Source organism: Cyprinodon variegatus, unplaced genomic scaffold, assembly GCF_000732505.1.
Source record: "Cyprinodon variegatus isolate N-32 unplaced genomic scaffold, C_variegatus-1.0 Scaffold234, whole genome shotgun sequence".
In the NCBI taxonomy this organism is placed as follows: Eukaryota; Metazoa; Chordata; class Actinopteri; order Cyprinodontiformes; family Cyprinodontidae; genus Cyprinodon; species Cyprinodon variegatus.
In genome coordinates, this window is record NW_015150687.1 from 874,081 (window position 1) to 890,002 (window position 15,922).

General features: G+C 36.6%; 1 protein-coding gene across 2 annotated transcripts in view; it reads right to left on the bottom strand.

Moving 5' to 3' along the window:
• Positions 1-15,922, bottom strand: part of loxhd1 (lipoxygenase homology domains 1) — a 40,703-nt gene that overhangs the window by 3,177 nt on the left and 21,604 nt on the right. For both annotated transcript variants that reach the window (XM_015381427.1, XM_015381428.1), the window contains 11 exons: positions 15,072-15,234; positions 14,761-14,915; positions 11,859-12,068; positions 11,323-11,446; positions 11,031-11,239; positions 10,705-10,890; positions 8,860-8,987; positions 8,633-8,750; positions 6,195-6,372; positions 1,610-1,795; positions 272-442 (listed from right to left, as the gene is read on the bottom strand). In XM_015381427.1, the coding sequence (XP_015236913.1) occupies positions 272-442; positions 1,610-1,795; positions 6,195-6,372; positions 8,633-8,750; positions 8,860-8,987; positions 10,705-10,890; positions 11,031-11,239; positions 11,323-11,446; positions 11,859-12,068; positions 14,761-14,915; positions 15,072-15,234 (1,828 nt within the window). The remainder of the gene's footprint in view (positions 1-271; positions 443-1,609; positions 1,796-6,194; positions 6,373-8,632; positions 8,751-8,859; positions 8,988-10,704; positions 10,891-11,030; positions 11,240-11,322; positions 11,447-11,858; positions 12,069-14,760; positions 14,916-15,071; positions 15,235-15,922) is intronic.

Consider the following 15,922-nt stretch of genomic DNA (forward strand, 5'->3'; position numbering starts at 1 on the left):
TGTGCTAGAGAGCGCTTTGCACAGCGGTCAGACTCTACCATCATCAATGCAAGATCTTGGTGAAAAATTAATGCAACACTGGATGGAAATAAATCTTTTGACATTGCAGAAGCTTATCGAAACAATGCCATAATCAAAGCTAAAGGTGGTCCAACAAAGTATTGGAGTGAGTGACCTTTTTTTTTGGTGGTGACTTTTTTTTTGGCCAGGCAGTGTATAATCAAATCATTTCAACCATCACTGGATAAATAGTTTCACAGAATGAGCTTACTAGTCTTTTCGTTCAGGTCTAAATAGTCATTGTTGGCACAGGCCAGCTCTCTCATTATCTGCCCATCGTCGTCCTTCTTGGAAAGCCAGCGGTCACATGGAAACCGGAATGTTTTGTCCATAAACTCATCCTTCACATCAATGTGCTCCAAGTGCCAACCTGGTGCAGGACCTGCATAATAAATGAAACAGGAAAAAAGGGAGAGTAATTTGTCTAAAATATAATGCATTCACCCATTTTAAGGGAGATGTTTAAAACAGTATTTTATTTTATTTTTTGATAATTAGCACCACTGCTCTCATTCTGAGAAGGAACTTGGACAAAAACTATGTAAATTGCCATATTAATATAAATCTAAATTGAGCAGTGCTGGGAATTTATGGGAGGATTTTGGATTGCTTTAAGACACTTTACGGCTTAGCAGTTCTATTTACAACATTTCTATGTCCTGTCTTACACAGGCTCCTACTGGTTCACAAACAGACTGAAAGCAGTGGAGAAAAAAATGTAATGATGGTGCCAAATTCTGAACTGTCCCATACATTTCTTCCTTTCATTTATGAAAAGAAATATAAAAGAAAATCAAGTTTATACAACTTTTATGGTTTATAAAGTTTACCTACTCAGGAAATTGTGTCCCAAAAAGTGTTTTTTTGACTGTAGCTTTACTTCTTTGATGGAGGAGTTAGCTTTATTAATTATAAGTTACCTTATAAAAAATGTTATGTAAATAATGTAAGAAAAAATGTGCATTTATTCAAAGCAATGAATGCTCTGAGGTTGGAATACATGGGGAAATGAATGCAATATTTCTCATTTTATTTCATCATGTAATTATTCAGTTTGTGAGCAGAAGAACATTGAACTTTTTTTTATTTTTCTAGCAAAACAAAATGGTTTGTAACTATTCCAACATTACAGTATTAATTTATATTAGATGATTTTTTATTTTTGCTTTAGTTTTTATCAATTCATTACATTAAATGAAAAATAAATGTCATTATTAATGTTAATGGACCCTTTTTAAGTCATAAATTGTGTGGTAAGTCAGGCTTTATTCATTTAGCACTTTTGTAAAATGCAGCTCTAGCTTCACAAGTGGAATATAAGCATTAGAAATAAAAGCAGTTGCTCATACAATTTCCTCTTTTAGCAAAGCAAGACAGATAGGATACCAAAAATAGGTTTATAATATCACAGAAGAAGTAACAGAAATCAAAACAAACTTAGTCAAAATGGTCTTTAAATTCCAGGTGGTTAATTTCAGCTAACTTTATGTCATCTGTCCAATTTTAATTAGTCCAATTTATAGAGTAAGTGTTTATTGGAATAGCCAACCTGTGTTATCGTGCCAAACTCTGACTTTGGAGAGGTCTCCCAGGCTGAGGATTTCAGGGAATCGGAAGGTGTCCACCTGCTTACGCTCAAATTTGTTGGACTTAACGGACTCCTTCAGTGCTAGTGTCCCCGTGTCACCATTCTCTCCAAAAACAATGACCCACACATTGGCATCGGTGCCGGCCCCTGAGCGGTAAGAGCAGAGATACATTAAGAATTAAAAACCAAGAAGGTACATAATACAGAGTGCTCCGTTTTATTCTAGCCTTATTCTTTAAACAAAATAAACTCCTTTCCAAAATCACAAAACTAAATTACCTTTTTGAATCTAGTCAAATGTGGGCAGGATCTCTCTGATTGTAAATTAACTTAGGTTATGTCCACATATTTAAAATAAAAATGAAATGTGAACATTTTTCCTTAGAGAGACCTGCGCAAAATATTTATATAGGCTGTAAAAAATGAACCAATGCTATTTTTTCAGCCATAAGCAGTAGCCATTTTAAAGGGGAATTTTGAGTAACAAACACTTGCAAAAACAAATAAACCAAAAACAAATAAACATGCTATTAAAAAATATTTTAAACAATTTTACACAAAAATAATACCACAAAGTCTCAAAAATGAACTGATACCAGTTTCTGCATGCATGCACCCTCTCACCTATTTACTGTCATTTGCATGCATGTGCCTGTGTCATCTTCATTTTGGCAGTTCTTGTTCCCAGATCTACAACATTTGCTGCAGAGCTGCATCCTTGTTTCTTGTAACAGCTAGAGGCAAAGAGTATTCTTTTGAAGTCTGCTCAGACTTCTCGCTATGCTATCATATTGATCAGGGGTACAAGTGTGAAAATACTGAAGGAAGAAAATACGGCACAGCGGTGTGGACGACTTCTAAAGGGCATTTCTTTCATCACCATGCGGGAGTCAAATGTGAAATATTTCTCTTTTTCATCCTGCAGGAAACCTCTGAACAAGGACACCTCGAGAAAAGAGAAAAATGAACATACACAATCTGAGCTTTCGACTGTAACAAACAGGATAGACTGAGATGTATTTAGTTACTTTTTAGTATTGATCTTAGTTACAATCAGCATTTGTAATGCTGATGAGATGGGGGTTCAAAATCCACCACGGACAGATGTATCCCTTTGAAAGTGGTGTTAAAAACAAATTGACACAGTTGACAGATGAAAGGTTCTTGTTAACTACATAGTCCAGTGGGATCTTCCTGGCAGAGCTAAAGGATGTCTGTGATGAAAGAGGTTGTCTGAGCTGCTCTCCTCAGTTTGAACACCCCAGAACTTAACCTGCTGCTGACCTGAGATGAAAGGGTGGCTGAATGGATGGATGACTCTGTTCCTGATAGGTAGACCTGAAATGGCCCCATACGCTGCCCGACTCTAAATCAAATAACTTCTTTTACCTCTCAGGCGTGCTCAAAATGTTAAAATTAAAAAACATTTCAAGCAAATTCCTCCATGATTTCATTTTTAACTTTTTAATCTTTAATCCTTTCAACTGGTAACTTGATAGTTTTTTGCATGAAGTTATGGTATCTCACCGTCTCTCATAACTGATATTACTTTATGACTCATAATTCTATAGTCTAATACCTATTTAATAAATGTATTATTTTAAAGCCATAATATCAGACAAACTTGAAAATAAGCCTTTCCCTTTTTTTGAGTATTTCTAGTAGGCTTTCCAACATACAACCTAAAAAGTAAATGTTACCATATTGTATTATCTGAAAACACTGCATAACTGCTTATGATTGTAAATATTAATTAAATTGTTTCTTGTCAATAAGGATCTTTCTCACATGAGTTTGTTGAATGTAAGTGTGCATCTCCATAGCAAAGCACCATAGAATGGAGTAAGCACTTTATTTCTCCTATGGATCCCACTAAGCAGGTTAGAATTTGGTAAATGCAAATAAGTAAAGGGTATAAAAATTATTTCCCCTCTGGATTATATAAAAAAAAAACTTTAACGTGAAAACTAAAGCTGCAGGACCATTGAGGTGTCATATGTGTGCCTTGTGAGATTACCATTTTTTAACACCAGAAAAGCCTTCGGCAAGCAGCAAATTCAGCCCCATAATTTGACTTACAGCTATAGCTGAAACTTTAACTTACACCTATAGTAGAGCTAAATATATTCTGGATATCAACCAAATTTTAATGAACTGTTCCTTGACATGTAGCGCACCTACGGTAAAAAACTTTTTAGAATCTTTTGGCACAGCATGTTCCTGCAGCCTTTGGTGTCAGTTCTGCTCTCTCTTTCATTCACTCTGCTCTTTTCTTTGATCAGCAGATACTGTAGAGACTTGGAGGGAGGCATGGCTCCCTTTAACTGTGTTTTTGTATTATTTGTCTTCATTATAATACCGATGCTGAATTTATAAAAAAGTCACTGCTGCCACTGTCTGGTTTAGGGGGGACTGCTTGTTCTATAAAAAAAATGTTAGGGAAGCCTTTAAAAATGTCTAACTTTCCAAAATGTAAAGGATTATCTGTGGACTGAGGTGCCCCTTTGGTAAAAAAATCTTTAAAACGTGTTTATAACTTTTCAAGTTACCCTGTACACAGTCAGAGAGACACACACACACACACACACAAATTCTCCTGAAAACATAATCTTCTTGTTGGAGGTAAAAGTGTTTTATAAAGATTTTTACTTTTTGTTTGTCCATAAAATAATCTGGTAATTATATTGTTGTTTTAAAACCATAATTGTTGTTTTAAGATCCTCCTGCCCACATATAAAGCCTTAAATGGCCAAGCTCCATCTTATATCAGTGATATGATTGTTCCTTATGTTCCAAACAGAGCACTTTGCTTGTCTACTTTTAAGGGCAGACTTAAAAATGTCTTTTTTGATAAAGCTTATAGTTACAGGGGCTCCGGTTATCCTCAGCTATCTCTCTACTTATGCTGCTATATGCCTAAACTGTTGGAGGACATAGGGACCCCTTTTTATCATTCTGTTTCATTCTATCTCTTTTCTCGCATTCTGAATAATCTGTTTGTTCAATCGCTAACATTATGCTCTCTCTGCTTTTTCTCATAGTAACTTAATCTGGTCTGTTCCTGTTTGGCTGTGGCCCCATCCTGAAGAGAAATATCAGATGTGCTGCTGCCATCAACACCTTTGTTTATCTGTTAGAGCTTGGTCTGTTTTTCAACGTATTCCTGTTTCTCTGACTGTGACTAACTGTATGTCCTCTCTTTGATCCTTTGACATGGGAGCTGGTGCAGAGCTTGTCTGCCTGGCTGTGTGTTTCCTGGACGGGGCCGCCTGTGGAGCTGGGTAACAGTAGCTCTGCTTCTTTCTGTATGTCTGCTTCTGTCCCTTGAACCCCATAAGGCCTTGGCAGATGGCCACTCACAATGAGCCTAGTTTTGTTCTGCTGGAGGTTTCTTCCAGTTAAAAGGGAGTTATCCTCTCCACTGTTGCTACAAGCATGCTTGGTGTGAGGGATTGCCTTCAAGTCAATGAGTCGATTAAATCAACTGGTTTTCCTTAGATTGAAAACTTTGAACCAATCTGACTCTAAGATCTGGTTGTATCATCTCTGTAAAGCATTATCAACTGGTGCTATATAAATTGAACTGAATTGTTGAATTAATAAGCAATCTCTCTGAATGCTCAGCATGGATGTGTACCCAGCATAATTAACTATAGAAGCAGCTTTTTTTCTCAGTCTCTGGCCCAGATCAACAACAGTTTGCATAATAACATTTTAATTAAGTTGTAAAAGCTCAGAGTGGCTTTTTAGGGTAAAGTAACAAATTATGAGACAACTTCTGTAGGTGAGTTATAAGATCAACAACAAGCTCAAAGTAATGTTTGACTGTTATATGCTGGGGTTAAAAGTAAAATAGTCCCTAAAAAACAATAGATTTTGTGGAGGAAACAAGACCATCAGCTGCTTTCATTCAAGTTTACACAACAGAATTCACTATTTCAAAGTATTTTGGTAACACAGTTGTTAGGAAATATAGAGATATATAGATATATAACTATAAAAGAGAAGAAAGAGCTGTCAGATCAATCAATCAAACATCGATCAATTATCAGAGTTGGCTTAGCACAGAATACTTCCTAATTATTTTTGCAAGGTAACCCCGCTACTTTTCTCAAACAAAACTTTCCACACTTCTCCATTTTTACTGAATAAATCCCCACATAAATGTAATATACGTCTGAACTGACATTTGAGAAGAAGATTTTGCAATCACAGTTACTCTATATTATCATTATCACTCTGGCAAATTTAGACTAGGTTCTGGGCTGCTTAATGCTTGCTTTATGTTTTTTTACGCTATGCTTATCTCTTGGCTCCGCGCATTTAAATGAATAGTCTTTGTAAGTGTGATAATATATATGGACTCTGAATATTTATTAACCAGCTTTTAATAAGAAGCTAATAATATAGCGGTATTAAAATTCAACCTATATTCTGAGTTTCCTTTAAGAGTATTCACAGAAACTTGAGAGCAAAAAGCATTTCTCCTTCAGATTTATTTATTTTTTGTCTGTTTCAAAGCTCTCTGGAGGAATTTCAAACGTACCTGCGACATCACTTGTCTTGACCTGGATGATGTAAGTGGTCAGCTCCACCATCACCTCCTCTTCCACCACAGCAGGCATCTCGCAGATCATTGTCCTCTTAGGTCCACGAGTTTTGGACAGCCATTCCTCATAGGTAAACACAGACACCTCCTCTGTGCTCAGGTTACGCATGATCACCTGTATTCAAAACAGGTATTAAAATAATGCCAACATGAAGCAGCAAAGCTGTCAATCACACTAAAGGAAATCATAGGAGATGACATTGGATTTTGTTTTGTAAGATCCTGGCAATATAGAAATAAATATTAATACACTGTTGTTTATTAACATAACTCATGTTAATCAACCAGAAGTGAAATATAAAAAAAATTAAGTGTATTTGTTGCATATGCACCAGTTTATTATGAGGGTTGAGCCTTTACTAGATTAGGGCATGCATAGATAAATTAAATTTATCAAAGCAGTGTCTTCTATGTTTTATCTTAAGCCTCTCTCCTATTGGCTCAGCTTTTTGCATTATTATTCTGCATGCTCACCAGGTCAGCCGTCGAGATAAATTCAATACACAGACTGACTTTTTTGCAAAGGCAAGATATCTGCTTGTGATGCTGAACACACAAAGCCCTGCGTAAGGGTAACTCAAGGAGATTCTCACAGTAGCAGAGTCCCTGGTGAAAATGGAGACAGGATGGGATTTCTCACCAACTTCTCTGTTGCCCTGCAAGCACCATGCCTTTAGCAGACACAGCGTTAGCATGCCAGAGATGTTCCACCCTATTAAAGCTTTAAAGCTGAAATTTCAACAAGGTTCAGCATAAACCAGTAGATAAACCTGAATGTTTTTGTAACACATTCGGATTCACCTCATTTGAATTTATTCTTTATAGAAAACTGTATTCAATTAGTTCTCTATTGGCTTGAGTTATACTATTTTTTAACTAGTCTCATTTATATTCAGTGGAGCGCGTCTGACAGGAATTTTCAAGTCTTGCCTCATTGATCAGTTGTATTTGACCAAGAATGAACAATATACCCTATAAGGATACTTTGATCTAGAACATATCTTTATGTGTTTAAAGGTTGATATGATGCAAGTCATAAATCTTTAGTCACCTTTTACATGGTTTCTCAGGATTTCCCTGGAGATCCTAAAAAAACATCCCCATAGGGTAATGCTACCAACACCATATTCTAACATGGGAATGTGTGTTTGGCTGAGGCCCTGGCAAGCTTCTTACACATTTTTTGTGTCTTGGCGTATAGCCAATTTTTTTAAGTTTCTGGAAGCATTTAAATGTGCTGAATTGTATTTAGGGTTGTCTCATTAAAGTCTATGGCAGACAAGGAGAGTCACTGAAAAAGAAAACCTGCCATTTTAAATTCTAATATTTAAATCATATGATTTCAAAAGTTTATGTTACATTTTAAATTGAATTATTAAAGAGGAATTGTAAATTGTATCCATTATCCATCATTAAATACTGCAATTTGGATTTTAAAATCCTATTTCTAAATGGATATTCAAAAAACAAAAATTAACAATCAAATTTTAAAACCATTTTCCTAATCACACATTTTAAAAGGTTTTTCCTTTTCTGTTTTCTTTTTCACTTTACATTTTCAAATCCCTTTTGCAGTTGCATTACCTTTATACTTTCCCCTCTCCATTCACATTTTGTGTGACCCTTCTGGTCCCTGAGCACACTGGTAAACCAGTTTAACCAATCACAGTTTCTCCTCAGCTGTAACCAGCTCCCTCATTGGTCTTTTTGTTGACCAAGTGTTGCAGTACAACCAATGGGAGATCTTAACTGATTTCCAGTGTGTTCAGGGCTCAAAGGGGTAATGGAAAAGGTAAATCGAGAGGGTAAAGTAAAAAGAACATGCAATTAGAAGTAGGACTTGAAAAGGCAGGTAAAAAAAAAACAAATTGGAATAAGGAATAACCTTTTTACATGTGTGATTAGAAAAAGGTTTTTATAAAAAGATTTATGAATTTAGTTTTCTAACTTTCAAAGTAGAAAAGGCAATTCAAAAATAAATTTTCAAATTCCAGTATTTAATAATTGATTAATTACAATTTACAGTTCCTCTTTAATAATTGATTTTGAAATGCGGAATAATAAAATGCTTTTCAATTTTGATTTCAAATTGCCTGATTAAAATGTTACATTCGAAACAAATTCTGGTTTTCTTTTTCAGTAACTCTCTTTGTCCTCAATAAAAGGGAATTGAATAACCTTTTAGCACACATTTGTTATCAGTAAAAATATATAATAAAAGAGAATGAATGCTTTTCTTTTCTTTTCCATTCCTATGGGCTATTTTGTCTTAATCTGTCACATAAAAACCCAGTAAAATACAATGAGGCTTTGAATGTAATTGACAAATCTAAAAAGATTTGTCAAAGATGCAAGGGTTGATACTGTGAGCTCACCTTGTCAAGAAACCAGTCTGGTCGACTGCCTGAGCCATCAATACGAAGCCTCATTTTCCTGAGTGGAGCGATGTCATCAATCTCCACGTTGAAAGTGTCTTCCTGACCGCGCTCAAATCTGTCCTCCACAAGATACAGCTTATTGTTCTTAATCCTTAGTGACATTTATTTCAAAAGCAGAGAGTTGAAGGAGGAATTTGAAAAGCATATAAACATGTTTAGGCCACCTGTCCTCATTCTTCTGGAGCAAAATCTCTTCTGTGCTGCCGTTGGCACCAAACACAGACATGAAGATCTTGGTGTCTGTTCCAGCATTCTGCACATCTCCAGTAACAACTGTAATCTCATATATAAGCTGAAAACCAGAAGATATTTCTTATATCAGAAAACAAAACAAGCCCCAATTAGATGATTTTTTTCCCCCCATTGATCGGCACTAATCAGTGATTCTATGGTCAGAAAGTCCAAAATTAGCCTGTTGAACACACAATAGGTTAGCTCTACCAAGGTTCACTTGGTCGCACAATGATGTTAATCAAACCTGTATTCTTTGAAACATGTTGAGACTTATCTCTTCTTTCAAAGTGGGATAAATGAAAACTTTCAGCAGTTAAAATGAAATGTATTACTGCAAGGTTACCTGTTTCATTTGTTTTGAAATGTTTGCCGCCTTTTGGAAAGCTTTGGGTTAAGACGCATTTTCCAGGCAGTGCAAACATAAACCACTGCTGTAGTAAACTCCCCATGCTAATTGTATTAATCAGAAATTATTATTATAATCTCAGAGTAAAACCGTGTTTGACACCTACTGCTTTTTTTTAGTTAAATCTGCTCAAATTATAACAGTTGATCACTCATGCCAAGGGAATAATTAATTATTATAAATGTTGTTCTAAGATATATCAAAAAACAGATCCAAGCACTGTTGAAAGATGTTATGAAGAGGTGGTCTGAGGCCTTTTATTGTTTCCTTATTGTAGGAATAGTGTATGAAAAGTTGTTTGCTGTTGCTGTTTTTTTTTTTTTTTTTTACAGAAATACAGTTAAAGGGGAAAAGAAAATTTGAAAAAACTAGTCCTTTTTTCATCATTAACAAATGTATTTCACACATTTTACTAACAAGATGACATAAACCTTATTCTATTAATTCATGTTTTGTGTGTGGTAACAAAATTATTAATTTGATCAAGAATTATTAAAAAATAAGAACTGCAAATATTTATAGACATAACTGTGACAGGATTGAGTACTTTTCAAACAAGATATAGTGAATTTTGTCTTTAAAATGATATGATGGTCAAAAGTGATGGTAATACCAAGGTTCTGTTCTGTGATTATGGCACGCCATGATTAGCTTATCACTCCCAATGACTTTATGAATCATACATTTGTCAATTAACCGCGAAGCATCAACCCAGAAGATTAAACAACATAATAAAAAAATCATGCCAAATTACTTTTATAGGTGCCATATATCGAGAAAATTGACATTATTCTAACAGATAAAAATCATCAAGGTTATAAGAAATTGTGAAGTACCACCAAATTATTGTTCAACCAAATGGTAGAAAAATCCTGCAACGATCCCTCTAAAGCAGAGGTCTCAAACCCAAATCTGCAAGCAACATGCAACTTTTAGAAGTGTCTCTGTTCCAACACACCTGACACCAATATGAGCTCATTAGCAGAGCTTGACTGATGCTAGGTGGTAGTTTAACCATTTGATCCAGGTGTGTTGGGCAAGGAACACACCTAAAAGAAGCAGGACACCAACTCTCGAGGATTTGAGTTTCAGAACCCTGCTTTAAAGCTTGAAAAAACTCAGCGTATTACATTACATCACTACTACTACTGTAGAGAAGCAAATTTATAAAACACTCATATTTTACAAAAGGCCACATTAAAAACAGGATTTTAAAATTCTAAAGTTGTAGTGCGACTGAAATATCACATGGTAAGATTATATACACCTTTATTTATTTATTTTTTTTTGCTTGTGGAGCCATTTTTATCTGGTTTTAAAGTGAAGCACAAGAAATACTATTGATTGAATTTTACTTTCATTTACAAACCTTTTGAGAGATAGCAATGGCTTCTGCATCCAGCACATTGAATACTCTAGAAGTCAAGCCATCTCCTCGATCTTTGGCCAGCCAGCACTTGCATGCAAAGATATATTTGACCCCTTTGGTTGGCACAGCAGCAGCCAGCTCATCAACGAGCCAGCAGCTCTCCGGAGTGGCCCCATCATGGCCAAGCTACAGGGAGGGGAAAGAACAATCACTTCAAACAACAAGGCTATACTTTTCCTGCACTTTGGTGAATGTGTGGGTGTTTGAGAAGGCATTGAAGTGCCCATTCCTCACTGAAACCTTAAAAGCTTCACCCGTTCACTCACCTCCACCCTTTTAATCTCCCCCACATCTGAACCATGGACTTCGAAGTTCTCTAAAGAGCCAGCCCGGAAGCCCTTTCTCCCATCAGGCAGGTCAAGCCACAGCCTCTCGGTCTGGGTGTGATTGACTCCAATTATGATCACATAAGCCCTGCTGGTGGTGCTGGCGTCACGCTCCAGCCCAGTGCAGATGGTGATGTGGTATGGTATGACTGCCAGGGGAAAGGAAATTAATTTAGGGAAGTGATTGTTCCCATCCCTATAAAGGCAGGATGCAGGTGTGAACATTTCTTACTTGGTAACACCATTTCTTCCTCTCTCTTTTTCTTGCTCTTTTTGTTCATATTACTGTCAACACTCTTCACAGCCAAGGTAGGAGTCTTTTTACTCTTCAAGCTCTCTCTGACACCTTCATAACCCTGAAACGTTACGGTAAATTATGTCATGCAGCCTCACCGGTGCTTTGCTAGTAGAAGGGTAATGTAACTGTGATTAAATAAAAAAAATGATAATGTCAGCTGGAGATTGGTAGTAGAGAGCAATAGAGACAGTGACAGGAGATTCCTGACTGCAGGAAATCTGGTTAGATTACTGCATCGCAGCAGTGTAACCATGACTTTCTGCACTGCAATGATGATAGTTTATAAATCTCTTTCATTATCTTTAGCTAAACCCTGCTTTATTACATTGCATAGCTTTTGAAAGACAAGGACAAACTAAAGCATATAGGTGTCCTTTGTATACTTTCATCCATCCACCCAGCTAACTAGCTTATATTTTGTGCCAAATGAAAAGGTTATGGTGATTAAGTTTAATTGTCATGCATGTTACCTTCACATAGAAGACTCTTTCTATGAGCCTATCCTCCCTCTTTTTGGAGAGCCAACGCTCACATAAGAACAAGTAGACCTCCTCTGTATCAATGTCCAACACCTCCACTTGGTCCAAGTACCAATCAGGACTCATCATGCTGTTATCATGGCGGATTTTTATCTTAAAAACCTGGCCGAGGTCCACTGCTTCTATTGTGAACTTATCCACCTGGAAGTAAAGGTGATGATAAATTAGATAAGCATACACTATAAATGTATTACCCTGCAAAAGCATTCATATTAATGGAAAATTTGTGTTTTATGTTAAAGACTAATGCATCATAACATATGGTGTTTAGGGGAAAATTCATTATATTTACAAACTCTTTTTGAAGTTTTAAAAGAAAAATATATGACAGTTGTTATGTTGATGTCTTTACTCCCTGCTTATTCTAAATCTCTGAAATAACAATTTGAGTGTGTAAATGCAGCTGCTCTGCACTGCCTCAAAGCTACGTTAGACAGAATTAGAGAACATCAGAGGGCAAGCAGATCATCAAGACCTGGAAATACACCAGACAGTTTAGGGATACATTTGGGGGTAGTTTTAATGCTAGGTTATGTGATGAAATAATAACCTAAGCTTTGAACAAATCACACAGCAGTAAAATCCATCATTTAAAAATAGACTAAGTACGCTGCTCAAAAAAATAAAGGGAACACTCAAATAACGAATCCTAGATCTGATTGAATAAAATATTGTCATTGAATACTTTGTTCTGTACGAAGTTGAATGTGGTGACAACAAATTCAAACAAAAATAATCAATCAATTCCTCTGTTCTAACTAATGATGGGGAGCATTGCTGGCTTTGGAGTCACATGCAAAAGTTAAACTCCAACCATATGAGGTCTAGTATTGTCCTTCATTAGGAGGAACCAAGGGCCAGCTGCAGCATCATATGGTCTCACAAGGGGTCTCAGGATCTCATCTCAGTATCTAATAGCTGTCATGCTACCATTGGTGAGCACATAGAGCGCTATGCGCCCCTCCAAGAAATGCCTATCCAGCACCATTACTGACCCACTGTCAAACCAGTCATGATGAAGGATGTAGCAGATCACTCTCCACGGTCTCTCCAGATCCTGGTGTTCTCTGACAAATGCCAAGCATCCTGCACGGTATTGGGATGTGAGCAAAACCCCATCTTTGGACGTCGGGCCCTCATACCATCCTCATGGAGTCAATTTCTAACCATTTGTGCACACACAAGCACATTTGGGGCCTGCTGGAGGTCATTTTGCAGGGCTCTGGCAGTGCTCTACCTGTTCCTCATTGCAAAAATGTGGAGGTAGAGGTCCTGCTGCTAGGTTGTTGCCCTTCTACGGCCCACTCCACATAACCTTGTGTACCTGGACACTACGCTGACAGACACAGCAAATCTTCTTGCCAAAGCTCTCACTGATGTGCCATCTTGGATGAGCTGCACTACCTGAGCCACTAGTGTGGGTTGTAAAGTCTGTTTCAGGCTACCACAAGTGTGAGAGCACCGCCAACATTTAAAAGTGATAAAAACATCAGCCAGAGAGCATAGGTACTGTGAAATGGTCTGTAGTCCCCACCTGAAGGACCACTTCTTTTTTGAGTGTGTCTTGTAATTTCCACCTATTGTCTATTCCATTTCCACAGCATGTAAAATTATTTGAAAAAAATCAGTGTTGCTTCCTAAGTGGACAGTTTGATTTCACAGGAGTTTTATTCGATTTAAGTTATATTGTGTTGATTACATGTTCCGTTTATATTTTTGAGCATCTCATAAGACACCTCCAAACCAACCTAGACATGGTTGTCCACCTAAACTGAGGGGGCAAGTGCAACATAACTTAGAAAAAGAGTCAATGGTCCAATACTAATAGTATCAGTAGGTGCAGCAGAAACTTGCTGCTCAGATGGGAAAATCTGTTGTGTTGTGAGGTAAACTCCAAAAGTATTCCTTTATGGAAGTTTGTCAAGAAAAAAGTCTTTGATGAAACAAACCACATTAAATTCTGCTTGAAGATTCTTATAAGCTATGACTCTTTTCAGTTGTCAACAAAATCAAACCTTTGACCTGTAAGTCTCTGTGAATGAGGCAAAACTATTACCTGCCTTTACGCTGGATGCACTGTCAAACAATTTAGGACTCTATTATGCTGTACGGATGCTACTATTCAGCAGGACAAGGAAGTTGATCAAAGTTGAAAGGAAGATGGACTGTAATAAGTTCACACCATACTGGAAAATATCAGGTTCTAGGCTACAAAAACCTTTGGCTACATTCACACTGCAGCCTGGAGTGATCCAAATCCGATTTTTTTTTTCACAGTGTGTGACCTGTATTTGATTTTTTCATGACAGTCTAAAAAACACAGATCTGATTTCTTTCAAAAGCGACCCAGGCCATATTTTTATGTGTTCCTAAATCCAATACATATCTGATCTTTTCAAATGTGACCTGTGTTTGAACGGCCTAACCTGAAAGTCATTAATACTCATCAAAGCTCCCTGTAAAGGTAAGGTAAAATTAAGGTATCCTGATACATCATATCTGACTAAGTTTTGTTACTTTACAAAGGAGAGTGGCCATAAAAATCAGTCTGTAAAGGCGAAAATGGCATACCAAAAAACTGTAAATTTTAGCAGAAGGTATCCATACACATTATTGGTGCAGGAAGGCAGGATATAAATGCTTACTGCACAAAAATAATTCATATTTACAATAATGCTCTGCTTTGTGTCCTATCACATAAACACAAAGTAAAATGTATTTAAAGTTTTGGTTATTTAAGGAAAAAATTAGGACAATTAAATGGGTACTAATACTGTTTAAAATTACTGTTCAGCTTAACTGAAATACTGCATGTCAGAAAATGCTTTCTTACAGATCCACGTTCGAACTTGTTGCTGTTTGTTTCGGACTTGCTCAGCTTTCTCTCTCCAGTGTCCCCAAGGTCTCCATAAATTGTCAGGAAGACATTGGCATCGGTTCCAGCACCGTTTACATCACCCGTCATCACTGAGACATTGTATGTGTGAGCTGTGGTAGGAATTACAATAACAAACAATCACAAATGACTTTCTATCTTGGCATTAATAATTAACAAAATACACAGCAATTTTCTTCTTACACATTTGTCATAAAAGCAAATTATAAATGGGGATAAACAAAGACAAAAGGACAAAGATAGCATACTCTCTAAGGCATCTTCCACTTCCACCTCAGTTACTTTCAGGCTGCCATCTCTAGCAAGTTTCTCAGTAATGATGTCAGAAGGCTGTAGCTCTCGGATTGTTTCTCCATCGTCTTCTGACTTGGCGAGCCAGCACTCACATGGGAAGATGATAGTCTCTGACCCCTAAAGCCAAAAGTAATTTTTAGTTCTGAGAATGTGTCTTTGTTTTTTAGAGATAACTTTGCTTTAGTCTGGGTTTTTATTTGATAAATGAGATCATATTGCAGTAAATCCACACTGTTGAAGTTTAGTCAGCTTTCTACATGAAGAACATCACCACCTGCTGACCAGACAAAGCAGTGGCTTTGCACAAGGAAATTGTGATAAATGTAACTCTAATATTACTCTAAACAGAACTGATATTTGGGCACATGTTTGTGTTTATTAGGATAACAAACATAGATATGAAGACATGAATAACCAGTGTTTATCTCAGTTGGGGTGTTCTTGTTCAATCCAGATCTATGAATTAGAAGTTTTACAGACTCTTGCTCCAGTGCTGTGCATTTGTTCAATAATTAATGACAGTTTCTTTACTTCTTTGGTACTGCTTTATCAGCAAATTATTTTCCAATAAAACAAAACAAGACAAACAGCACTCGGATTGTCAGCTAAACCATCCTAAATGTTTCTGTGGACAAAGGGAACTTCTTGAAGGAATGTTTTTTTTATCTTTGAAGAAGATTTTTTTTCCTGGTCGTTCTTGTAAATAAAGGGTTATGATGAATGCTTGCCAAAACATCCACATTTATGAATATTTTCTCAGTTAAGATGTTTACTGTCACCATTCATTTTTGGTTATTCAGCAAAG